Source organism: Heterodontus francisci, chromosome 12 (genome assembly GCF_036365525.1).
Source record: "Heterodontus francisci isolate sHetFra1 chromosome 12, sHetFra1.hap1, whole genome shotgun sequence".
Classification (NCBI taxonomy): domain Eukaryota; kingdom Metazoa; phylum Chordata; class Chondrichthyes; order Heterodontiformes; family Heterodontidae; genus Heterodontus; species Heterodontus francisci.
Genome location: NC_090382.1, coordinates 45383217 through 45406529, shown reverse-complemented (window position 1 = coordinate 45406529; position 23313 = coordinate 45383217). Strand labels below are relative to the sequence as shown.

The following is a 23313-nucleotide window of genomic DNA, read 5'->3' as shown; positions in this document are numbered from 1 at the left end:
AGATCTCCTCATTTAATATGTCTTCTGAGAGGAAAAACAGGCATATATCAAAGGAACTGGAGCTTCATTTCAGACCTGCAAATTTCTGTGGAGCAGGCTGCTCCTAGATCATTTACTAAGCTTTTTTCCATTCTGCTCAAGCTGAGTTTCCCCAGCGTTCCAGTTCCAGACCTGGATTGTAGGATGAGAAATGTATCACCATGGTAATACATTTGCACTGACCATGATGTCTGTGTAGTCTCTGAAAAGAGCCTGTGCTGTTTTAAGTCACAGTGGAGGAAACATACATGTATTTTAAGAGCTGACCATAGAGAGTTGCCATAAGGCAGAAGCATCTGATATTATCCCACATCACTGCAGAAGGCTGGATATAGGAGACATTATCTTCCACTATTAGTTTGGAATTTGTTTTACCTGTGTTGGTTTATTCTAATACTGAAGTAGTTGTCTTGTGCTGATGCACGCTCTCAGGAATGTTCATGGACATTCAAAATATGGCACTGTTAAACAACTGAAATCTTTCTGGAAACAAAAGAAAAGAGATTCATGAAGTCTAGGCACAGCAGGTAAGTTATTAAGGCTTTAGGTCCAAAAGCAAACCTGTACAGACAATTGAGAAACAATAAATGTTTTGAAGGCTTCAGTTTTCAGTGAGCTGTAAAAGGCTTCACTCAGGCACAGATACCTACAATTTTCACAAGAAGAATGAATCCCTTCACAATCCCTTCCATTGCTTCCCCCATCTAGTGATGCCAGGGCCGTAGCTCTGTTGTCACATCTACTTCTGACTTGCTGCCGTTCAGACTGGGGCAAGCTCGCTAATAACCATTTCTGGAAAACCATCAGGTTTGTTGTGCCCTTTCAAAGATAGTGATCATGTTAAATTGGACACCAAAGTAGAAAAGATATGACACAACTCACTCTCAGCAGTTGACAAAATATTTTAAAGCAATGAAGGTGAAAATTCTATTACTTTTATCTCCTATTTTCCACAAGGACAGAGGCGTTCAAACCTATTTGTGATGTCTTAAGTCAGAAGTTCCTTTAAAAAAAAAAAATGTTTGTGATAGATATTACACTTGCCATCATTCAAAAAATGTGCTGACTTTCAACCATCAACCTCTGAGATGCATTCTTCCACAAGGCATCATCGTGGATTGCTATAGAAACAACTTTTGCTTTCAAATAGTAAGCACGTGTGACATTTACAAGGTTCAGGATAATTTCTACACATTCAGCCTTTTCTAGAGGATTATTGACGTTTACCCAAGACAAGTCCTAGAATTGAACTCTCAGACACTCAGATGGTGAAGACTTTGGGAATCATCCTCCTGCCAATAACTTGGCACCATATTGTTCTTTTTCCCCAGATAGAGAAATTACGATCTATGTTCCTTTTGTTCTCCTTTTTCCGTGATTAATAAAATAATCCTAATAGCACCATACTGTTCTCAGAATCTCGAGCACTCTGGGCTTGTCTTCTACTTGGAACTTCATCATCTGGCTCCATATCAAAGCAAATTTCTTGTTACAGAAAGGGCAATAGTCTGAAACCTGCCCCTAACCAGTTGACTATTCATGGATAATCTGATGTATTAAGGATTAAATCCACTCATCCATTGCAAATCATTATGACTTCCCATAACCTTACTAAAGCTTTACAATTGGAGATTTAAAAAAATGGTGATTGCTGAACATCTGAGATCAACTAGAAACAATTTTGTAATGGGGAAGGGGCATCACTGCAGCCTCATGTCCTCCTCTTTTGGAGCACAGTCTAACCCCCATTTTTGTTACTGCATTTGGATAGAATTCTGGACAGTGAGCAGTTTATTGAGAGACAGACATAGCATAATACTGTGGCAGGCTACGTGTCATCCACCCATGTCACTTAACAACACACGTAGCTAGGCCTACTTGATGGCTCTCTGAGGAAAGCAACTTAAATCAGTGCTTTGTTTTGTACACAGTGAAGACTGCAATCACAATCAGACAACCTACTTGTTAGAGTTGCGCGTCATTAAACAGGATGATGGTAAATACACTGTTACTGTGTGATACAGCTTGAGAGCATAAACAGCTGGGCTCAAGCTTGGAGTTTTAAAATATTTCAAATTGCTATTAGTCATATTCGGGTTTGTTCTTTCATACTGTCCTATAGGTGGCAATCAAACTTGTCCAGCCTCTTAAGTTTGTCTCTTTACTCAGCCATCTCATCAACGCCCCCCCCACCACCCACCCGCCCCCAATCGTTGATGAAGGGACGTAAGAATGCCACTGTACGATTTTGACATTCAGAGCCATCTTTGGCTCACCATTTTGTCTTTCAAGTACTTGTATATCAAGGCCTAAGCTGTGATGACCACTGTGTAAGTCTACTTTAGCTTTTCTTTGTCAATAATAATGGGCTAAACCTTATTTTCGACGACTCTTCTTCCAAGAAACTTAAATTGTCCGCGACAGAATTTTGCAGTAATACCTTTCTTCAACTTTTAGCATTTGAAATCTGTCTAGGCTGTTAACTATTTACCTCTGATCTTTAGATTTGGTCCTCTCTAATGATTGTTCACTTATGCCCTGGAATTGCTGTTTGAAGGACTTCAGCACAACTCCATGGAGGTCTCTGCCTAAGCTATCTCTGCCTGTCATTCCCTAGTGGAAGGAAACTCTTTGGAAAGCCATTCCTTGAATTTTCTCCCCACATTAAGACCCCACCTAAGTGCTTGGTGCAAGCATGGGATCTTAGTGCTGTATAACCTGATGCAACCCCACCCCAGCCCCTTTTGAGCCTATGGCTACTGTAGATTTAAAGCTGCTGTCAAAAGGACTTTGTTCCTAACTCTGTTCTCTGCCAGGAGTGTTGGTAAACTTCACGCAGTAGTAGCGGAGGCACAGCCCTGTAATTTTTTTTTTATTTTTTTTTCCCCCCAGTTGAATAGGCTACCTACCCTTGGGATGTGGAGTGTACCTTTTCAGAAAATGATGACTACATTATTCTAAAGGTGAGTAATGATCTTTATTCCAAGGAGATTCAGCTTTGATGACATAGTATTTCTTAAACTGCATTTTATAGTGTAAGTTTGCATGCTGTGTCTGACTTTCATTGTTATAAGTTCTAATTCACATGTTTAATAAATAGAAGCTGCTTTTGGTTGGCTGAACAAACAGTCTGGAAGCTGATTTTGTTGACAAACCAATGAGGAGATAATAAGTTCCTCCAACAATTGAAAATTGGATCTCCCTTTAATCAGACACATTTTTGTTCGTAGTCACATTTGATTCTGTGCTGTATATGTGTAAAGTGTGCATTTAAAACTGATAAAGATCTCTTATTTTCCTTCCAATTTTCTCTCCATTTCTTTTCTCTGAAGACATTGGCTCTTTTACTGGGGTCTGTAGGTGCTCCTGTGTGAACCTAGGCAATGAATTTCAATCAGCTGCTCAATAAGTGAGCGAAAGAATACCTCAGCTGTGACTGATTCCGTCCTCGTCCATGCTTGCATACAAGCATTCTTTAAAAACAGGTTGCTGGATAGGAAGCAAGTGTGGGAACCAAGCTGGTATTCCTGTCCCTAGTTAGAAAACATTGAGGCCAATTGTAAGGAATATGAGAACAGGAGTAGGCCATTAAGCCCCTCAAGCCTGTCCCATGCTTCAGTGAAAACATGGCTGATTTGTATCCTAACTCTACCTAATCACCTTGGCTCCATATCCCTTAATGTCCTTGGCTAGCAAAAATCTACTGATATTAAAATTTAAAATTTATTAATTGAGCTAACATCTTTTTGTGACGATTAGTTCCACACTTCTACCACCTTTTGCATGAAGTGTTTCCTAAGCTTTCTCCTGAATAGCCTCGCTCTGATTTTAAAGTTATGCCCTTGGCCTAGACTCCCCCACAAGTGGAAAAATTTGTCTCCTATCCTACCAATTCCTTTCAAAATCCTAAAAGCCTCACTCAAATCGTCCCTCAACCTTCCATGTTCCAGGGAATACAAGTCCAGCTTATCGGATTGTTCCTCATAATCTAGCCTTAGAACACTGGAACATTCTGGTGAAGCTGTACTTTGTTTCTCACAAGGCCAATATATCCTTAACAAGGTGCGGTGCCTAGAACTGTCCACTGTACTCCAGATGTGGTCTCACCAGAATTTTGTATAGCTGTTGCAAAACTTCCTCCCTTTTTGTATTCTAGCCCTCTAGTTATAAAGGCTAACATTCCATTAGCCTTTTTGATTATTTTTGTACCTGACTACTAAGAAACACAAGATAAGAAATAGGAGCAGGAGTAGGCCATTCAGCCAATTGAACCTGCTTTGCCATCCATAAGAATCATGGCTGATCTTTGACTTCAACTCGTTTCCTTCCCGAGTCCCATATGCCTTGATTTCCTTCCAAAAAAACTTCCAATCTCAGGCTTGAATATACTTAATGACTGAGTATCCACATCCCTCTGGGGTAGAGAATTCCAAAGATTCACAACCCTTCGAGTGAAGAAATTTCTCCCTATGTCAGTCCTAGATGGTCACCCCTTGACCCTGTACTATGTCCCCAGTTCTATACTCTCTAGCCATGGGAAACAGCCTCTTTGCATCTATCTTACCATTAGAATCTTATGTTTCAATGAGATCACCTCTTCTAAACTCTGGAGAGTATAGGTCCATTCTGCTAAATCGTTCCTCTTGGGGCAACCTTCTCATCCCAGGAATCAATCTAGTGAACCTTCGTTGCACCATGTCCTGAGGCTAGTATATCCTTCCTTGGGTACGGAAACTAAAACTACACTGTACTCCAAGTGTGGTCTGTACAACTCTAAAACTCTGTACAATTGCAGCAAGACTTCCTTACTGTTGTACTCCAATCCCCTTGCAATAAAGGCCAACATACCATTTGCCTTCCCAATTGTTTGCTGTACCTGCATGCTAACTGTGTTTCATGCATAAGGACACCCAAATCCCTCGGGACACCAACGTTTTCTTACCTTTTTAAAAAATATTCTGGCCAGGATTTTATGTGGGTGACAGGGGTCTCAACCACTGGCTAAAGCACCGGCGAAAGCCCCACGTCACCTCCTCTGGGGAAGGCCCGCCGCATTATGTGCAAGTTAGACACTTAAGTGAACAGCGACGGGCCTACTCCGGAATTAAGGACCCTGGCTGAATAATTGTTCTCCCGCCTCCAAACTCACCACGGAGGAGAGCATAAAATTCCCCTCCCCTCCTCACAACTTACTTTTCCACCCAGCTTTGTATTATCTGCAAACCTTGGATGCATTACATTCGGTCCTTTCATCAAAGTCACTAATATAGATTTGAAAGAGCTGAGTCCCCTGCACTGATCTTTGTGATACACCCCTAGTAACAGACTGCCAACCTGAAAATGATCCACTTATTGCTACACTGTTTCTGTCCTTTAACCAATCCCCTATCTATGCTAGTATATTACCCCAACCCCATGAGCCTTTATCTTGTGCAACAACCTTTTTGTGTGGTGCTTTATTGAATGTCTTTTGAAAATCCAAATATACTGCATCCACTGGGCTCCGCTTTATCTACCCTGCTAGTTACATCCCCAAAAAACTCTTAATAGATTGGCTAAACACCATTTCCTTTTCATAAAACATTGTTGACTCTGCCACATAATATGATTTTCTGAGTGCCATCTTCACACTTCCTTAATAATGGATTATAATATTTTCCTGATGACAGATATGCAGCTAACTGGCCTGTAGTTCAGTTTTCTTTCTCCCTCCTTTCTAGAATAGCGGTATTTTATTTGCTGCTTTCCAATCCACTGGGACCATTCCACATTCTAAAGAATTTTATAAGATCCCAACCAATGCATCCACCTTCTCTCCAGCCACCTCTTTTTTAGAACTCTATGATGTAGGCCATTAGGCATAGGGGATTTGTTGGCTTTTAGATTCATTAATTCTTCCAGTACTTTAGTAATATTGATTATGTTAAGTTTCTCACTCTTATTATATTGTTGGTTCACGACGATTTCTGTATTTTTTTTGTGTTCTACTGTGAAGACAGATACAAAATATTTGTTTAACATCTCTGCCATTTGCTTATTCCCCATTATAATTTCTCCTGTCTTAGCCTTTAAGGAACCCACATTTACTTTTGCTTTTCTTTGCCTTTATACATGTAGAAGCTGTTGCAAGAAGTATTAACAGTTTAAAGTTTACTCTCATCTTATTGCCTCCCTCTCATTTTTTGATCATCCTTTGCTGGTTTCTAAATCTCTCTTAATCCTCAGGCTTGCCATTACTGGCAACATTATTACCCTCTTCTTTTAATCTAATGCTATCTTTAACCTTTTTAATTGGCCACAAAGGGATCATTTTTCTTGTGGAGTTTTTATTTCTCAAGAAAATATATATTCATTAAGAATTATGAAATATTCCTTTAAATGTTCGTCATTGCTCTTTTACTGGCATACCTTTTTAATCTATTTTCCCAATCTACTTCCACCAACTTGCCCCTCACACCTATGTAATTGGTTTTTGGACTTAAGTATGTTACTCTTGAACTTGATCGTATTATGATTGCTCTTTCCCAGATGATTCCTTGCAATGAGATTACTAATTAATTCTGTCTCCTTACACAGGACAGGATACAAATAACTTGTTCTCGAGTTGGTTCCATGACCATTTGATTTGTCCAGTCTATATGAAGATTAAAGTTCCCCGCAATTATTGCATTGTCTTTGTTACAAGCTCCTGACCTTCTGAGCTAAGATCCTTTCCCACTAGTGTCATTATATCTTCCTTTATCATCAGTGCTACTCCCCTTTTCCATTTTGTCTCTCTTCTTGATACGTCAAGTACTGTGGAATATTTAGTTTCTAATCTTGTCTCCAAGCAACCATGTTTCAGCAATGGCTATTAGATCAAACCTATTTATCTCTAGTTGTGCCATTAATTTGTCTGTCTTGTTGAGAATGCTTCATTAATTTTAATTTTTTACCATTTTCCCCTGATTTCCCCTGATTTGACCTTATTCACTCATGCACTGTTACTGTTAAACACTCTGCCCCTTCCTGTAACCCTCTGCTTGTCCTTACCCAGATCACTATACTGCTCTATAAACTACATTTTAGTGATCTGTGTACATGCACCCCTAAATCATTTTGGGCATCCACTGTTCCCAGCTTTTCACAATTTAAGCACTACTTGAATCTATTCTTTTAGTCCAAAATTGATAACCTCACAATTTCCCTGCGTTGAAATTGATCTGCCACAGTTTTCCTGACTCACTTTGTAATTTTATGCTTCTGTCTCCACCACTTACCATGCCACCAATCTTTGTCATCAGAAAGTTGGATATATGGCTTTCCATTGCGTTATCTAAATCATTAATAAATATAGGGAATAGTTGAGTGCCCAGCACAGATCCTTTTGGGACAACACTAGTTCCTTCCTTCAAATTCAAATACATACCCATTATCCCTACTCTTTACCATCACCTAACCAATCTCCTAACCAGGTCAATAATTTGCCTTCAAGTCCATGTGGTTTAATTTTAGCTTACAGTCTCTTCTGTGGAACTTTATCGAATGCCTTGCAATCCATATAACCTTTGACATTCTCTTGACTTCTATTTTAGTTATTTCCTCAAAAAAATCAATTAGGTTCATTGGACATGACCTACCTGTTACAAATGCATGTTGGCTGTAAAGACCCTGATATGGCTGAGATCAGCTGACTTAGCATAGATTGGGAAACAAACCTGGGAAGTTTCTGGCTTATATGGCATCGCTACATATTGCCTTAACTAACTGAACATTGGGCTAGCAAAAGCTTCATTTTTATCGATCTCTCTATTGATTTATATACATTGGAATGAGAGTTAAATAAATTATTATTCAATTGTCTCAAAGAAACTTACTGTTTAGCAGCTTCAAGTGTAGTGAATTTTACTAGGCATATATGAAGGCAGAAACCGAACTAGTTGCCTGTCTCTGTACAGCACATTACAAGGGGAAGGGTTAAAAAAACAGATCTGCATCCATGTAGAATAAGCTTCTCACACTGACCTTTTTCGAAGGTGGCAGGTCTGGTGTAGGAACAAGGAGGACTTGACTGATTTTACTTTTACAGAAGCAGCCTTTTATTTAAAAAAAAAATGCTTTTAGTGTGGTTTGAGTCTAAAATGTTACTGGAGAAAATAAAAATGCCGTATGCAATTCTGACAATTAGAATTCTGTCTTTGATTAGCTGGCTATACCTGAAATGGGAGTACTCAATGCTGACATTCTGAAAGCTCAAAGTGGAAATTGGTTCCATTTCCTGGTACTGATATCATTCACCTTAATAAGTTCCCAAATAACAAACTTAAGTTCCAGTAATAATCATTTGTGAATGTTAGTGTCTCCTAATTGTATGTTTTTATCTGCAGGGCTTGCCGCCTAAAGAAAAAGGCTCAGTATGAGGCTAATAAAGTAAAGCTTTGGGGTCTCAATACCGAATATGGTAAGATAATCTCATACATTTTGTTAAGGCTAATTGTATTTAAAACAAAATCAGAAAATGCTGGAAATACTCAGCAGATCCAGCAGCATCTGTGGAGTTAGAAACAGAGCTAATGTTAGGTGACCTTCATCGAAACTGGGAGTGCTTCAAGTTTAAGTTCTCAAGGCGAGAAAAGTGGGGAGGGGAGGAAAGAACAAAGGGGGAAGGTCTGTGATGGGCAAGGATCGCCGACCTGAAACATTAACTCTGTTTCTCTGTCCACAGATGATGCCAGACCTGCTGAGTATTTCCAGTATTTTCTGTTTTTATTTCAATCTTCCAGCATCTACAGTACTTTGCTTTTGTAATTACAATAGCTTGAGTGAACCATGAATCTTCACCCTTTGTAAGAAAACAATTCCATCATGCATACTTTTTGACTAGATAGTTCTATCATAGATTCTTTTGGGCCTCCTTATCTCGAGAGACAATGGATACGCGCCTGGAGGTGGTCAGTGGTTTGTGAAGCAGCGCCTGGAGTGGCTATAAAGGCCAATTCTGGAGTGACAGGCTCTTCCACAGGTGCTGCAGAGAAATTTGTTTGTTGGGGCTGTTGCACAGTTGGCTCTCCCCTTGCGCCTCTGTCTTTTTTCCTGCCAACTACTAAGTCTCTTCGACTCGCCACAATTTAGCCCTGTCTTTATGGCTGCCCGCCAGCTCTGGCGAATGCTGGCAACTGACTCCCACGACTTGTGATCAATGTCACACGATTTCATGTCGCGTTTGCAGACGTCTTTATAACGGAGACATGGACGGCCGGTGGGTCTGATACCAGTGGCGAGCTCGCTGTACAATGTGTCTTTGGGGATCCTGCCATCTTCCATGCGGCTCACATGGCCAAGCCATCTCAAGCGCCGCTGACTCAGTAGTGTGTATAAGCTGGGGATGTTGGCCGCTTCAAGGACTTCTGTGTTGGAGATATAGTCCTGCCACCTGATGCCAAGTATTCTCCGAAGGCAGCGAAGATGGAATGAATTGAGACGTCGCTCTTGGCTGGCATACGTTGTCCAGGCCTCGCTGCCGTAGAGCAAGGTACTGAGGACACAGGCCTGATACACTCGGACTTTTGTGTTCCGTGTCAGTGCGCCATTTTCCCACACTCTCTTGGCCAGTCTGAACATAGCAGTGGAAGCCTTACCCATGCGCTTGTTGATTTCTGCATCTAGAGACAGGTTACTGGTGATAGTTGAGCCTAGGTAGGTGAACTCTTGAACCATTTCCAGAGCGTGGTCGCCAATATTGATGGATGGAGCATTTCTGACATCCTGCCCCATGATGTTCGTTTTCTTGAGGCTGATGGTTAGGCCAAATTCATAGATTAACAAGCTTAAATTGGTAGTATAGTAAACCCAGACTACTGAAATTGATTTGATATGCTGTAACAGTAACTAAATTGTCCATTGTTTTTTAATTTGCACCAAACCTGGCACTGTAACCTCTTGGCCTGTTGCAACAAACATGGCTATGGTACACCATTACCCCAAATAACTGTGAGCAAAACCATGGAATATTCACCAGTACATATTAATAATATAGCATATATTTACAGATTCTGAGATTGTGGAACTATAAAACATTTCAGATCACAATTTTCTGTTGACAGAGCAGCCAACAATGTCTCCTGCTCCTCCAGAGAGAAAAAGGTCTGCAGTTGTTGTGGGGACCTAGTGTTTATTCTATGCAATACTAGTGATTGCTCAGTGCTTGGGTAGTTGATAGAACTAGTATGTTCTTCTTCAATTGTTAAGTTTGGTTGCTTCAGATTTTGCCCTTTGCTCAAGTTCCTAACTAATGGGTTAATTTATTCTCTGGCCATGTGTGTACCCACTGAAGATGATGCAGAATCTAGCCTGGTTCTACTTAAAAATGGATGAGTCGGCCTGTGGAGGGAAGAAAATAAAAATTGCTATGATAGTGCAGAGCGGACTTAGTGTGGGATCCATTTTAAATTTATTTATCTATTTTATTTATTTAGAGCTACAGCACTGAAACAGGCCCTTCGGCCCACCGAGTCTGTGCCGACCAACAACCACGCATTTATACTAACCCTACAGTAATCCCATATTTCCTATCACCTACCTACACTAGGGGCAATTTACAACGGCCAATTTACCTATCACCTGCAAGACTTTGGATGTGGGAGGAAACCGGAGCACCCGGCGAAAACCCACGCAGACACAAAGAACTTGCAAACTCCGCACAGGCAGTACCCAGAATCGTACCCGGGTCCCTGGAGCTGTGAGGCCGCGGTGCTAGCCACTGTGCCGCCCATATTCGTTTGAGTTAATTACTAAAGTTGTGTTTTAGTTCAACATAGTTTCTTTTGATGAGCAGACATTTCCAGGAAGTGCATATTGCAGTTTCAAGGGCAAACACCATAATTCAGTATACATCTGCACCTTTGTCCATTTCTCTCCCAAGGATGTGAAATGATTTTAAAATAGAAATTCCAACTCTTCTGATGAGGTGTAGTAATTTGTAAAGTTATCCAGCTTTACTTTGGCTGCTCTAGAAGACCCATGGATATGATTGCATCCATTCTTCTGCAAACACAGAATCCAATGCAATAATGTGTAATATGTTACTCTTTTATGGAATTGGCTCCCTTTGCATCTCCCATTAAAACTCCACCTCCAACACTACTCCCGACATACACCCCCGTCCCCGTTTTGTGCAAAATGATCCTAACAATAAATAAGATTGGACTGTAGTGTCAGCAAAGGTCTGCACCATGCTTTTATAATGATCTGGAAATGCTATGCTAAAACATTGTTGCCTAATAGAAATTGTTGACTAGTCGCGATAACAGTGGCTACAATGACCCCTCTCAGTAAATATCAGAACCAATGTCCCTCCTTGATGAGCAAAAAAAAGTTGAGGCAATAAGTTGATAACATTTCATTAATTTCATTTCATTTCTGTAGCAATACCAAAACTGTTACAGCTAGAGCCAATTTCTAGTTGAAGGGTTAACCATACAAACTCACTAAAGGTATTGGTAATGAGATTTGAATGCAGTTTTTTGCTTCTCATTGAAACCATTTCTAACAACATTTTCAACATGGAGCAAACATCACTGAATTTTGCTGATCTACAAAGAATATTTTGTTTGTGATTCTGGATACGTCTATACAGTTTTCTTTTCCTGATATAATTTACTAGTTTAGTGTTTTTCTTTTACCCTAAGATATATAATTTTATATATTCTGTAAATAAATGATCCAGAACAGCAGGTGTTTGAATCTCATTGACATTTGCTTTTGTCTACATTTGAATTTTCTAACTTTCATAATATCTTTTCCTTTGCAGATCATCTGCTTTATGTGATTAACTCAATAAAACAGGAAATAGTAAATAGAGTACAGAGTCAGAGGGAAAAGGGAACCAGCAGCATGCTAGAAAAACTTGAAAATCTCTTAAATGAAACACTTGGTAAGAAATTATATCCTATTTGCATTTCTTTCTTTGCCTGACCATCCTCATTTTTCTTCACAGTAGTTTACCTCAAGATTACAAACAATCGATAACTTTGGTAAGGTACTCCACTGGAGCAATTCACTAAATTTGTTTTGAATGTACCATATGTATTACTTAGATATTAATCTAAATCGAAACAGCAGTAAATTAGGCGCACTATAAAAATACTTAACTGTTCTAAAGGTTTAAAATACATAATCATTATTTGGAAAGGGGAAATCACAATTAACCTTTAGAATGCCACTCCATTATATGTGCACCATACTTTTCTGGGCAACATATTAGGAGGAAAAAAGCTGGAAATTGTACAAGAAAGATCAGAGAAATTCAGCAAGGGAGTTAACTGCTTTTTTTTTTTGCAGGGGTGTATATTTTTTGTTGCATCTTTTCCTCCTGTTATGCGACCCAGGCCATGCACTACCCCTGCAGGCCATATTATGATCTGGCCCTAAGCTTCTGACCAAGGCTGCTCTTGCTCCAGTTGCCAAAAGTATATGAGAACAGCCTAAAGTATTAATCATTTTCCTTATGGCTCTTGAAGTACCGCAGTCAACTGACTTAATCATGGTTGGGTTTAATTGGAATTGAATTCGGAGTGCAGCACCCCATATTAAATTTGATAATAAAGGATATTAATAAGTTGTCAACTGACCAAACACAGAGCCCGGAATTTTACTCTCGTCGGACGGTGGCGTTCCTGCCTCTGCATGGCCTGGGGATGCAGACTGCATTTTACGGTCCCCAGGTCCTTAATTGGTCTGAAGCGGGACTTCCACCTCATTGAGGCAGGAAGTCCCGCCTAATGGAGCTGCTGGCCAATCATCAGGGTGGTCAGTTGGACGGATGGGGGGGCTACATGCGTGACGGGCGTTGGGGGTGGTTGGGGCATCGGAGGCGGCCTTCTGTCTGGCACAGGTTCCTGATCAGGAGGGCCCCCCCCCCCGGGGGACCCTCAGAAAGCCACCTACTTTAACAGGCAGCTTTCCTGGGGCCTGGACTGTCCACTTGCCAACAGTAAAATCCCCGTGGCGGTGGGCGGTGGCCCTTACATGGCTGTTAACTGGCCACTTAAGGGCCTTGATTGGCCTAGGGCAGGCAGGCCATTTTCCGCAGCCGCCGCCCCGCATAAAATGGCGCCGGGAGCGGCTCAGAAGGGCACTCACTCCATTTTATTCACCCCCCCACACCGCCATCCCACTCCTTGGGGGTGTGGGGGGGGGTGGTAAAATTCCAGCCAGTGTCTAGTATAGTAGTAAAATTAATAAAGGTCATTGTTAAGATTATAAACTTTTCTTTATTAGTAACCAGATCTTCCATTTTTGATAGGGACAATGGTAGCTGGACAAACATCTGACTTTGTCAATCAAGTGTTGGAAAAGACAGGAGAAGGAGACCCAACAGGTGGTCTTGAAGGTCTTCGAGTACCTACATCAAAAGTGTAATGTGCCACCTTCTGTTGGAAAGAGCTTCAGCCTATAATTACATGTCTGCCATTTCTGTGATAAATGTTTGATTCATTATAGCAAGTGACATTTTGTTGTTGTGTTAGACCTGCTTTAAAAAGAGAGGGAAAACTCATGTTGATGCATCAGAGTTCTGTAAAAGGAATGCTTATTGAGATAAGTATGGTTATGAGTGCACAGGTACTGCGAGGTAAATTTCACTTACTTATAATTTGAAATGACCTAGGGATTGATGTGTTCTAAAATGTCGATAGGAACTTATGTTAAGTTTCACTGGAAACATGGATGCAGTGGTTGAATCAAGAAATCAAAAAAAATCGTTTGTAGTTCTTTTTAACGTTAACAGCTGTTGCTGATTTTTTCCATTAACACCATTACTATATATTCCTTTTGTATATACTATATATTCTTGTATCATTAAGTATGCGTTAAATAGTTCATATAGTAAGTTACATGGCCTTTTCCAGACATTGCATAAGTATTTAAGTTTGAGAAATAAGTCATATTCTTTGTGCCTTGTATTTAAAATGGAAGTAAAGATGTAAGGTGTAATGGATGTACAGTGGGTAAATTTTATGGATTTAAAAAGTATTTGTTTATTTTCACTCTTTGGCTGTTTAAACCATTATGAATGTATATAGGAACATTTCAACAATGTAGATATATGCCACAGAGTCTGTATTGTATAAAGATGGTTATTGAAACATGGGTTTCGGTACTTTTCAGAAATATTTGCACACTATTTTGTACCAAAGACAAATGCAATTATATGGCATAATGCCAGTGAAGTAAGGTTTTGCACAGCTTACACTGATACAAAATTGAATGTAATCAGGGTTGGGGTTAGGGTTTTACTAGAACTGTGAAATATGTTGTGTGGGTCCAAATATCCACAGAAAGAGGATGCAAGTACACTTTATATGATTTTGATCCTATAACTCTATTGTTAAGCTTCTAGAAAGTCAGATATTGAGAGTTTGTGGGCTCTTGTCTTCTGCAGATGTAGATGCATAGCAAAAGAATGTAATTTATATGTAGTTTTGTGTTAACATTTCAGTGTAATATAGTGGCTTGCAATTGTTACATTAAAAAAGAAAAAAAAGCATGTATGTGGTACACTCTTGAAATGAAGGCAAATAACCAAAATTTAATTTTAACTATTTGTATAATTGTATAAATGTATATTGCCTATACTAAAATTCCTAAGTTGCCACCTTTTGCATTTAATGTAGTAATGTGCATGTCCGATTTCTAAATGTTACTTGATAGGATGTAAAAAGTACTTCTAAAGCTATATATTTTTGTATTCTCAATTAGGTAACCAAAATAGATATTGTAAAAGATAAATATCCGAATACTGTTGATCTTATTTGCTCAATTGGTGTAGCTTTTCAATTAGGACATTATAAATAGACCAACTTAGGTTTTCGCTTTTATTTTGTGTATTCATTAATAGTAACTGGATCGAAAGGTTATGTCACTTTGGTTAGGTCATAGATCTAAAAAGGTGCTTCACATATTAATGACTTCATGAATAGTGAAGTGCTGGTAGCTGAGTGGTATTGTTGGACATCAGAGTCTTGTGTTAACATCCATCCTATATACTACTGGCAGCCTGTAGAAGTGCAGTTTGATTTTGTTTCTCAGTGTTTCTCTGTAAATAAAGTAAGATAGCTCGTTCATTGATAACATTTTATTTTATGGATATTAGAATTGCACTTTGTCACCATTGCATTTGTATTCCTGCCAATTGCTGCTACTCCTGACCTGTAATAATGCTACAGTGATACTTGATTTATACCTGTTAGTAAAATGTATGTTACTGTAGGGTAACAGGATGAAAGCAAGCTGTGCAGCTTTACATTTTACCAGGGGACTCTGTGGCATTAAATAGTCTAGAAATGGTTGTAATTTGATGCCAGTAATATCTTGCTTCCTTTTTCATGAAATATTTTAATGTATGCTAATATATAAAAATAACCTTATAAAAAGAGAAATGTATAATGTTCTATTTGGAATTTTGACATACTGAGCATGTTAAGTGTTCTTGGAATGATTGATTTATCCTTGTCATAAGTTCTGGAACAACAGATCTGTAAAACTCTCCAGTCAGAAAGTACCTTGTAGCATTGAAAAGCTCTGTTTTGTAAGTTTGAATATGTCTAGTCCGATTTTCAGACCTTTTTTTTTTTAAACAGTCATTTGTTTCTGGCATAATTGCAACAATTTTTAAAATGCAGGCCCCACCTCAACTCTGCTGCTTTACCCAAAAAATAAAATTGGATAAATCAAAAAGATTACTTTTTTTCCTTTTAAGATTTAGTTTTGTATACTGGAAAAATAAAAGTCTCCATCAGATTTGAAAATGTGTGTTGAAAATGCTGGGTATTCTATGTAAAACTGATCCATACAGAAAGTACAAACCCAGCAACAAAATGTATGGAAAGTTCTAGAAGTGACTAGAAATGTTTACACCTTCATAAAATCGATCCTCAAATGTAAACTGATGCCATGAACCATTTAGGCAAAATGCTTGCAGAACAGTGTTGGAAATTCAATATTGTCGGAAACTACTGATAGTTGAGGTGTTTGTATTAGTTTATAGTAGAGAACAAGTTTAAAAGGTGACAATAATTACCAGTATGACTCGGCTTTATTGTAGATAATCCAAATTATCTCTATCAAAGTAGATTCTCCACGCAATATTATAGGTTTAGTTGTGATTACATCATGATTATTCATTCATGATGCTTTTCAATATATCATAATTAAATGGTAGATTTTGTTGTGAAGGATAACATTCCTACTATTGGCCAACTTATTCAGATTATACAGCCTTTCCTGTCTATTGTAAATTTGACAAGTCTATAAACATCCATAGGAAATGGCAAACACTTAGTTTGAGTGTCTGGTTTATATTAAAATAAGCGTAATAAATGACAAACTTTTCATTTGCACAAGTGTCTGAGTAATTAATTGTACCATTTTTCAAGCAAGTTTAGTTCTAATTCTAGTTTTATTTCTGAAAGAATCTTTAACATATCTTTCAAAACATTGTAATGCTGTCCTTGTTATCACCAAATCATTTTATTAATTTATTTTATTAACTAATGTTTAATTATATAGGCATTTTAGGGAAATCTGTGTCCAAATTCACAATGCATTTTTTGCCAGTTATGCAAATTTGTTGCAGATTTCAAGTGCTACAAATTGTCAAGGATTGTTTTCTATGGAACTTCAAGTTAAAGCTCTACCATGAATTCAACAATTAAACCCTCGCTTAAAGTTGACAGGTCTGTTGTTTCCAATATAAATATACTTATATACTTTAAGAAAAATTGTGTTTGACACACAATATATATTTAGTAGTGGCACTATTAGTTTAAAATCCTGACCATCTATGCAGTTGTCTTCCATCCTCAAATTAGAAGTGGAATAAGTGCTCACTTTACAATACATTTTGAACTTCTGTCTGCTTTCTTTGAATTGGTACTATAATCAATCTTGAGTTAAGAAAATTAGAGCTGTCAAACAGTTGGCTAATTTACTATTGTCATGCTATTTGATTTCATTCCTACCTTTACCCTTTCCATACCCGCAACACAACCATCTGGTGTCTTTCTGAGAGACTGAATAAAGGATGTGGTAAATTGCATCATTGTTAATATCCAGAGAATGATTATTGAAAATTTGTCATGTATAATATCATTGTATATGCACCAAAATGATCCTGGATCTTAATTTTATTCATTGTGCATTCTGTCATCTGTGGGACCTAATAAGTTTAAAAATAAATGTATGTAATGTTAAGTAAAGTAAATCTTCACTCTGTGTATTGAAGAAAGCAAGACTTGGTGAAAAATTATTTGTAAAGTGGTTGTTGCCTTTTAAAGAAAATAATTTCAATGGGATATTTGGATATACTCATCTGTTTACTGCTGTTGCATCCCACAGTGGAATCTCTTTTGTGTGTCTTTGTGTGTGTCAGTATTAGAATTTGCATCAATTTTAATAGCGACATGTACAGTTTAATGTGTACATAAATATTTTTCCATGTAGGAGATTATATCCTATTTGTGATTTAATGAGGTCCATTTGGCACCAGCAGTTTGTTCAAGGAAGTTACAACAGTAGTCATTTCATCAAATAACAATCTTGCATTCAGTTGAAATAAAAACACATTTATCGTATGCATGATAATTTAGCAGAAGGGTGTAGATCTCATTGGACTAATTTGAGCCGACAGTTTCACAGTATTGCTCTGTGTACTGTACACATTACTAAAGTTGCAGTACTAAATATTTTTTTTTAAAGGCACACTTTGTGCCTCTTGTAGAGTACCAATGCCCCCTCCCCAACAGAAATATATTAGCTAAACATATTGTCATATCAATGTCCAAACTCTCTTAATAAATGTGCCTGTTAACCATTCTTTGATAGCTTTGATAGTTGGTAGCTTTCTTTTGTATTGTTTAATTTTTAAAGGAGAACTGTCTTTCTAAGCTTCTCCCACTTTTTCATTCCAGATTATCTTCCTTCCAGTTGTTTAGATTATCAACAGTAGCACAAAAGAGACTTTCCAGCACATGTATATTAACTCCCATCATCATTACAGTGTGTACTGGTTTCTAACAAGCAATCCAGATTCACTGCTTATTATTTAACTGAAAGTAACTCAGTAAATGTAGATAACCTCTGGTGAAAGGACCATCACTCCAAATTATCGGTAACTATTGTGAATAGTCTTGGTTACTGATGGTGATTACCACTTTCAAATTATTCACAGTTAAAAGTCACATGGAAATAGCGTAACAAAGGAAAACTCTTTAATATGTTATGTGTTTATAACTTGTACAGCGAGAGTGGGATTGATGCAGGTACATGGCAGAGCCTTGTATTGCAATTGATTTTGTACTCATTGGAAACCGTGGTTAACAGTGGTATGTTTATACAGATGTACTGTGCCATGAAGTGGTAGAACATGAATTTAAATCAGTCAGAGGTCACGGGCTTGCCCACAGGTGACGGAAATAGAGGACAATCACCCTGAGCATTGAATACTTAGCTCAAGAGTAACATAGGCAGACTTCTATAAGTGGCTTCTTAGTCATCCCTTTTGACTAGGAAATGAGAAACTTAAAAAAGAAGAGTTTTTTAAAAAAGTTTGCAACTAGTTACCGATGATCCTATGTATGTTTGCCAATGACAACTTGGAGGCATTTTGTTTAAACATCTATGTAGGTTTATGCTAGTGAAAGATTTTAATTTATATTTGCTGACTGTACAGAAAATGGTGGAACAGATTTTAATGAACGAGGTTGTGTTGTTTTTTAGTGATTGTGCCCCTTTAACAGTTTTCTTATTGCATTGTATCAGCCAGGTGTTGGTACTACAGCTTCTTGTAATCACAGTCTGAATTTCATATTGTTTTGCAGAGATTATAATAAAGCAACTAAACCCCAGAATGGGTGTCCTGAACTTACTTTGTTTGAATGTATTGCACTAAATTCAAAGCATCTTAATGTTGTTTTACTCAAATTACGGATCTGATGATTCGTTTAATTAGCAGAGTAATCATTTATTGGATTCCAACAATAAAATGCTTTTAAAATGTTCATTTAAAAAAAAAAAAGTTTTCTGTATCTTTGTTAGGTGCCACTTTAAAAAATATATATACTGACATACTTGATCATTTATTGAAGATTGCAATTAATTTGTCTTTCCTGTTCATGTGGAACAAGGATGATGTGTTACAACTTCAAGGCAATGTCTCATCCAATTGAGTATCTTAAAGTTATTTCATGACTCCCTTCAGGTGAGAACGAAAGCATGAACATTTTCAAAACTTGTATTTGAAAAAAGTGGGTGGCATGTTTGGATTGGTAGATTAATTTTGGGAAATATTTATGCTGGTTCTCTTTTTATAAAAAGTTAATATCGGTTATGTTTGTGCTGCTCCTGTATTTGTTTTAGTTTATTGGGATGAAATGTAAGTTTAATAAAAATATTGTAAACATTTAGAATTTGAACTTCGCCCTAACTTTAAATTTGTGCTACTTATAGGGCGTAATTTCTTCTTGTTGCTGGTGTTTACTTCTTGTCTATTATTTGGACCAGTTCTGACAGGATCGGAGGGTGAAAAAGTATTGGTTGGGATTTTGCTGTGAGTGTGACGTTTATTAGACATAACATTTGCCATGTACCTTCCATGGGGTATTACATGGCAAGTTGCTGTAAGCAGGACATCTGAACAGTGTGACACCCTCTACAGGCCATCTGGGATCTCTGTGAACAGGACACATAACTATCTCCTTAACAAATCAGATTGAAGAATTATTAATGAGCTGCGTAAAGTCTACAACCAGGAAGTGTAAGAATAGTGAATTCAATGTCACAGCAGGTGAAGAAGGCAAAATAAAGAGGGAAATAAACGTTGGATTAAGGGAGACATAAAAGAGAGAATGTTTTTTTTTTAATTTGCAGATTTAAACAAAATCTAAAGGAATGAGACTGTATGCTTGTATAAGTTAATTTTATTTTCAGTGCCAGAGAGGTTGTTTGGTAGTAATTAAGTCCATTGGTACCCTATCCATAAACATTCACTCCCTCCACCACTGACGCACGGTGGTAGCAGTGGGTATCATCTACAAGATGCACTGCAGCAACGCACCTAGGCTCCTTAGATGAAACTTTTCAAACCCACAACCTCTTATCAGCCAGAAGGACAAGGCAGCAGCTGCATGGGAACACACTACCTGCCACACACCATCCTGACTTGGAATTATATCGCCGTTCCTTTGCTGTCACTGGGTCAAAATCCTGGAACTCCCTTCCTAACAGCACTCTGGCTGTACCTACCCCACATGGACTGCAGCAATTCAAGAAAGCGGCTCACCACCACCTTCTCCAGGGCGATTGGGGATGGGCAATAAATGCTGTCCAAGCCAGCGAAGCCCACATCCCATGAATTATTTTTTTTAAAGGTATCATGGCATTAAAAGGATACTTGGAAGTTAATGGACAAGTCCTATTTGTGGTGAGTTTAGTTCATATCAAAAATTCTGATTTGTCATTCTCTGTTCCAAAGTCAACGACCTCAAGAGTACTGCCATTCTGTGCTATATGATATGGGTCTGTAATTGGCTGGGAAGTTGGAAGTAAAGAGTACGGTTAACAGGTTTGTTCTTTGTATGGCAAGATGTGACAAGTGGTGTTCCTCTGGGATCTATGGTGTTCACAGTAAGGAAGTGTGAGGTCGTCCACTTTGGAACCGAGAATTTTTTTCATGTTGAGAGACTAGAAACTGGAGGTGCAAAAGGATTCAGATGTTTATGGAGATATCTCTAAAAGCTAGTACATGGTTGCAAAAAATAATCCAAAAGGCTAATGTTGCCCTTTATTTCAAAGGATTTGAAATTGAAAAGTGGGGAAGTGATGGCCCAGTTACGGAGCCTTTGTTAGATCCTATCTGGAGTTTTGAGCACCAAACTTCAAGAAGAATATATTGGCCTTGAAAGAGGTACAGTGCAGACTTACCAAAATGATCCAAGGCTTAAAGGGTTAAATCATGGGGATGGGTTATAAACTGGCGCTGCATTCACTTGAGTTTAAAGGGTTGAGGGGTGATTTAATTGACTTATTTAAAATGACTGAAGGGACTTGTAGGGTAGATACAGAGAAATCATTTACTTTGGTGGAACAAGACGCCATAATACAATTAGAGCTAGGCCATTTAGGAGTGAAATCGAGAAACAATTTTTCATAAGAGGTTCGTGGGAGTCAGAGTAACCTTTTATCAAATGATTCATAGGCAGGCTGGAGTTGGCCAAGAAATGGCACACATCAGATAAAACATGTAGGATCGAGATGTGGTACTCATCAGTTTATTGTTCTTGGGTTCAACTCTAATACATAATTTGTTACGACCAAGTCGGGAGAAATGCACTGTTAATTCAGTCCCGCTACTCCACAGGTCACAGCATATCAATAAAGTTTCCCACCCACCGAAGAATCATCAAATTAGAAACTCTATTTGTCCTGCTGAATAAAGCACACCAAACCAGGTTTCTTTAAACAACAACACTAAATATTTATTAGAGAAGAAATAATTCTTAACTACTAATGAGATAAATCTATATATAATATATATAACTGATTGCTACACCCCTGCGGAGGACTCACAGCAGTAGAAGCTTTGTTAAGGTTCCAGGATTTCCCAAAACACAGGAACCACTCTGGATGCAGGAATTCTTCAGAGACAGGAGGCTATAGGAACCTGCCACCTTTCAAGTGCAGGATTTCTTTTCATGAGATACAAGTCTCCTTTGCAGAGAGAGGTATTCTTCTCCAGGCAGGTCAGGTTGGAGTTGGGAGGCAGTGGTGTAGTGGTAATATCACTAGATGAGTAATCCAGAGCCCAGGCTAATGCTCTGGGGACATCTGTTCAAATCCCACCATGGCAGCTGGTGAAATTTGAATTCAATTAATAAATCTGGAATTTAAAAGCTAGTCTAATGGTGGCCATGAAACCATTGCCAGTTTGTTGTAAAAACCCATCTGGTTCACTAATGTCCTTTAAGGAAGGAAATCTGCCATCCTTACCTGGTCTGGCCTACATGTGACTCCAGATGCACAGCAAAGTGGCTGACTCTTAAAATGCCCTCTGAAATGGCCTAGTGCGCCACGCCGTTCAAGGGCAATTAGGGATGGGCAATAAAAATGCTGGTCTTGCCAGTGACGCCCACCTCCCACAAATGAATAAAAGAAGTTACAAATGCCTGCTGTTTGTCCAACTCACCGGTTTTTAAAAGTCCAAAGTGAAACAAAAAGCTTTCCTGAGCTGATCACGTGACCAGACAAGTGTGTCCACTGTCATTCAAAGTGTTGCTTTGAGGAGGTCAAATCCCTGGCTAGCTTACTTGAAACTGCTTGCTGTCCTATTATTGCATACAAAGTCAACATTCAAAAATTCCAGCTATTTGCAGGTGCCCGAGTCTACTGAAAATCCTTTTTTCAGTTTTTGAAACACATAGAAGTTTAAGATTTTAGTACAGAAATAAAACTTTTTGTAACGAACTCTCTATATTGCTTACACTGTCCTCACGCAGAAGGGGCTGCATTTTCTTTTCCCACTACTGGGAGCAGCAGCGAGCGAAGAAAATGGCGGCCCGCACGCCATCATGCCACCGCAATCTAGCATGCGGTAGCTCATTTAAATATGCAGTGCTGCCTGCCTCACCCCCCAATCATGCGGCAGAGATGGCCTCAGCGATGGCATCAGCTTCCTCTGCACAGGCGCTGGTGCCATTTTTATAGGGCTGCCAGACCTGCACAGACACTGCAGATTTGAACCCCATACCCCGCACCACCCCCCACCCCTGCACCACTGCACTGAAAATAAATGTCTGACCCGTCCCCCACAATACACTGTAAATAAATGGTCACCCTGTTTCCCTACCCCCAACCCCCAAAACACTTAAATTGCAAAGTTGACTTGCCCCTCCCAACTGCACAAAGTGCAGAGGTTACCCCTTATCCACCCCCCCCCCCCCCGCCCCCAACACTAGGAATGGAGAGTTGACCCTATCCCCGCCCCCAACTATACTGAAAAATCCTAAATTTTCCACTTACCCCACTCTTCCCCACCTTGGTGGCACCAGCTTTCTCTGGGCAGGACAGTGAAGACGCGAGAACCGCCCATTGCATGGAAGATCCCAGACAACCGGTAAGATTGTGGGGAATTGTAGGTAAATGTATTCGTGAGGTTTATTTAAATATCTAAAGTCGGGTCCTGTCGCCAGGCAGGGGGGTGGGGGGTGCATCACGGAGTCTTGCCGCCGCCAGGAAGATCAGGCC

The 23313-nt window shown here is 38.9% G+C and overlaps 1 protein-coding gene across 5 annotated transcripts in view; it reads left to right on the top strand.

Moving 5' to 3' along the window:
- The window catches only part of crebrf (creb3 regulatory factor), an 83075-nt gene extending 64064 nt beyond the window's left edge, over nucleotides 1–19011 (top strand). For 4 of the 5 annotated variants that reach the window (XM_068043384.1, XM_068043381.1, XM_068043383.1 and 1 more), the window contains 3 exons: nucleotides 8406–8479; nucleotides 11828–11950; nucleotides 13322–19011. In XM_068043384.1, coding sequence (XP_067899485.1) covers nucleotides 8406–8479; nucleotides 11828–11950; nucleotides 13322–13437 — 313 coding nt within the window. In that variant the 3' untranslated portion in view covers nucleotides 13438–19011. Of the gene's footprint in view, nucleotides 1–2931; nucleotides 3003–8405; nucleotides 8480–11827; nucleotides 11951–13321 lie in introns of those variants that run through there. The other variant, XR_010976077.1, reaches the window with a different exon arrangement.
- Nucleotides 19012–23313: the final 4302 nt, after the last annotated feature.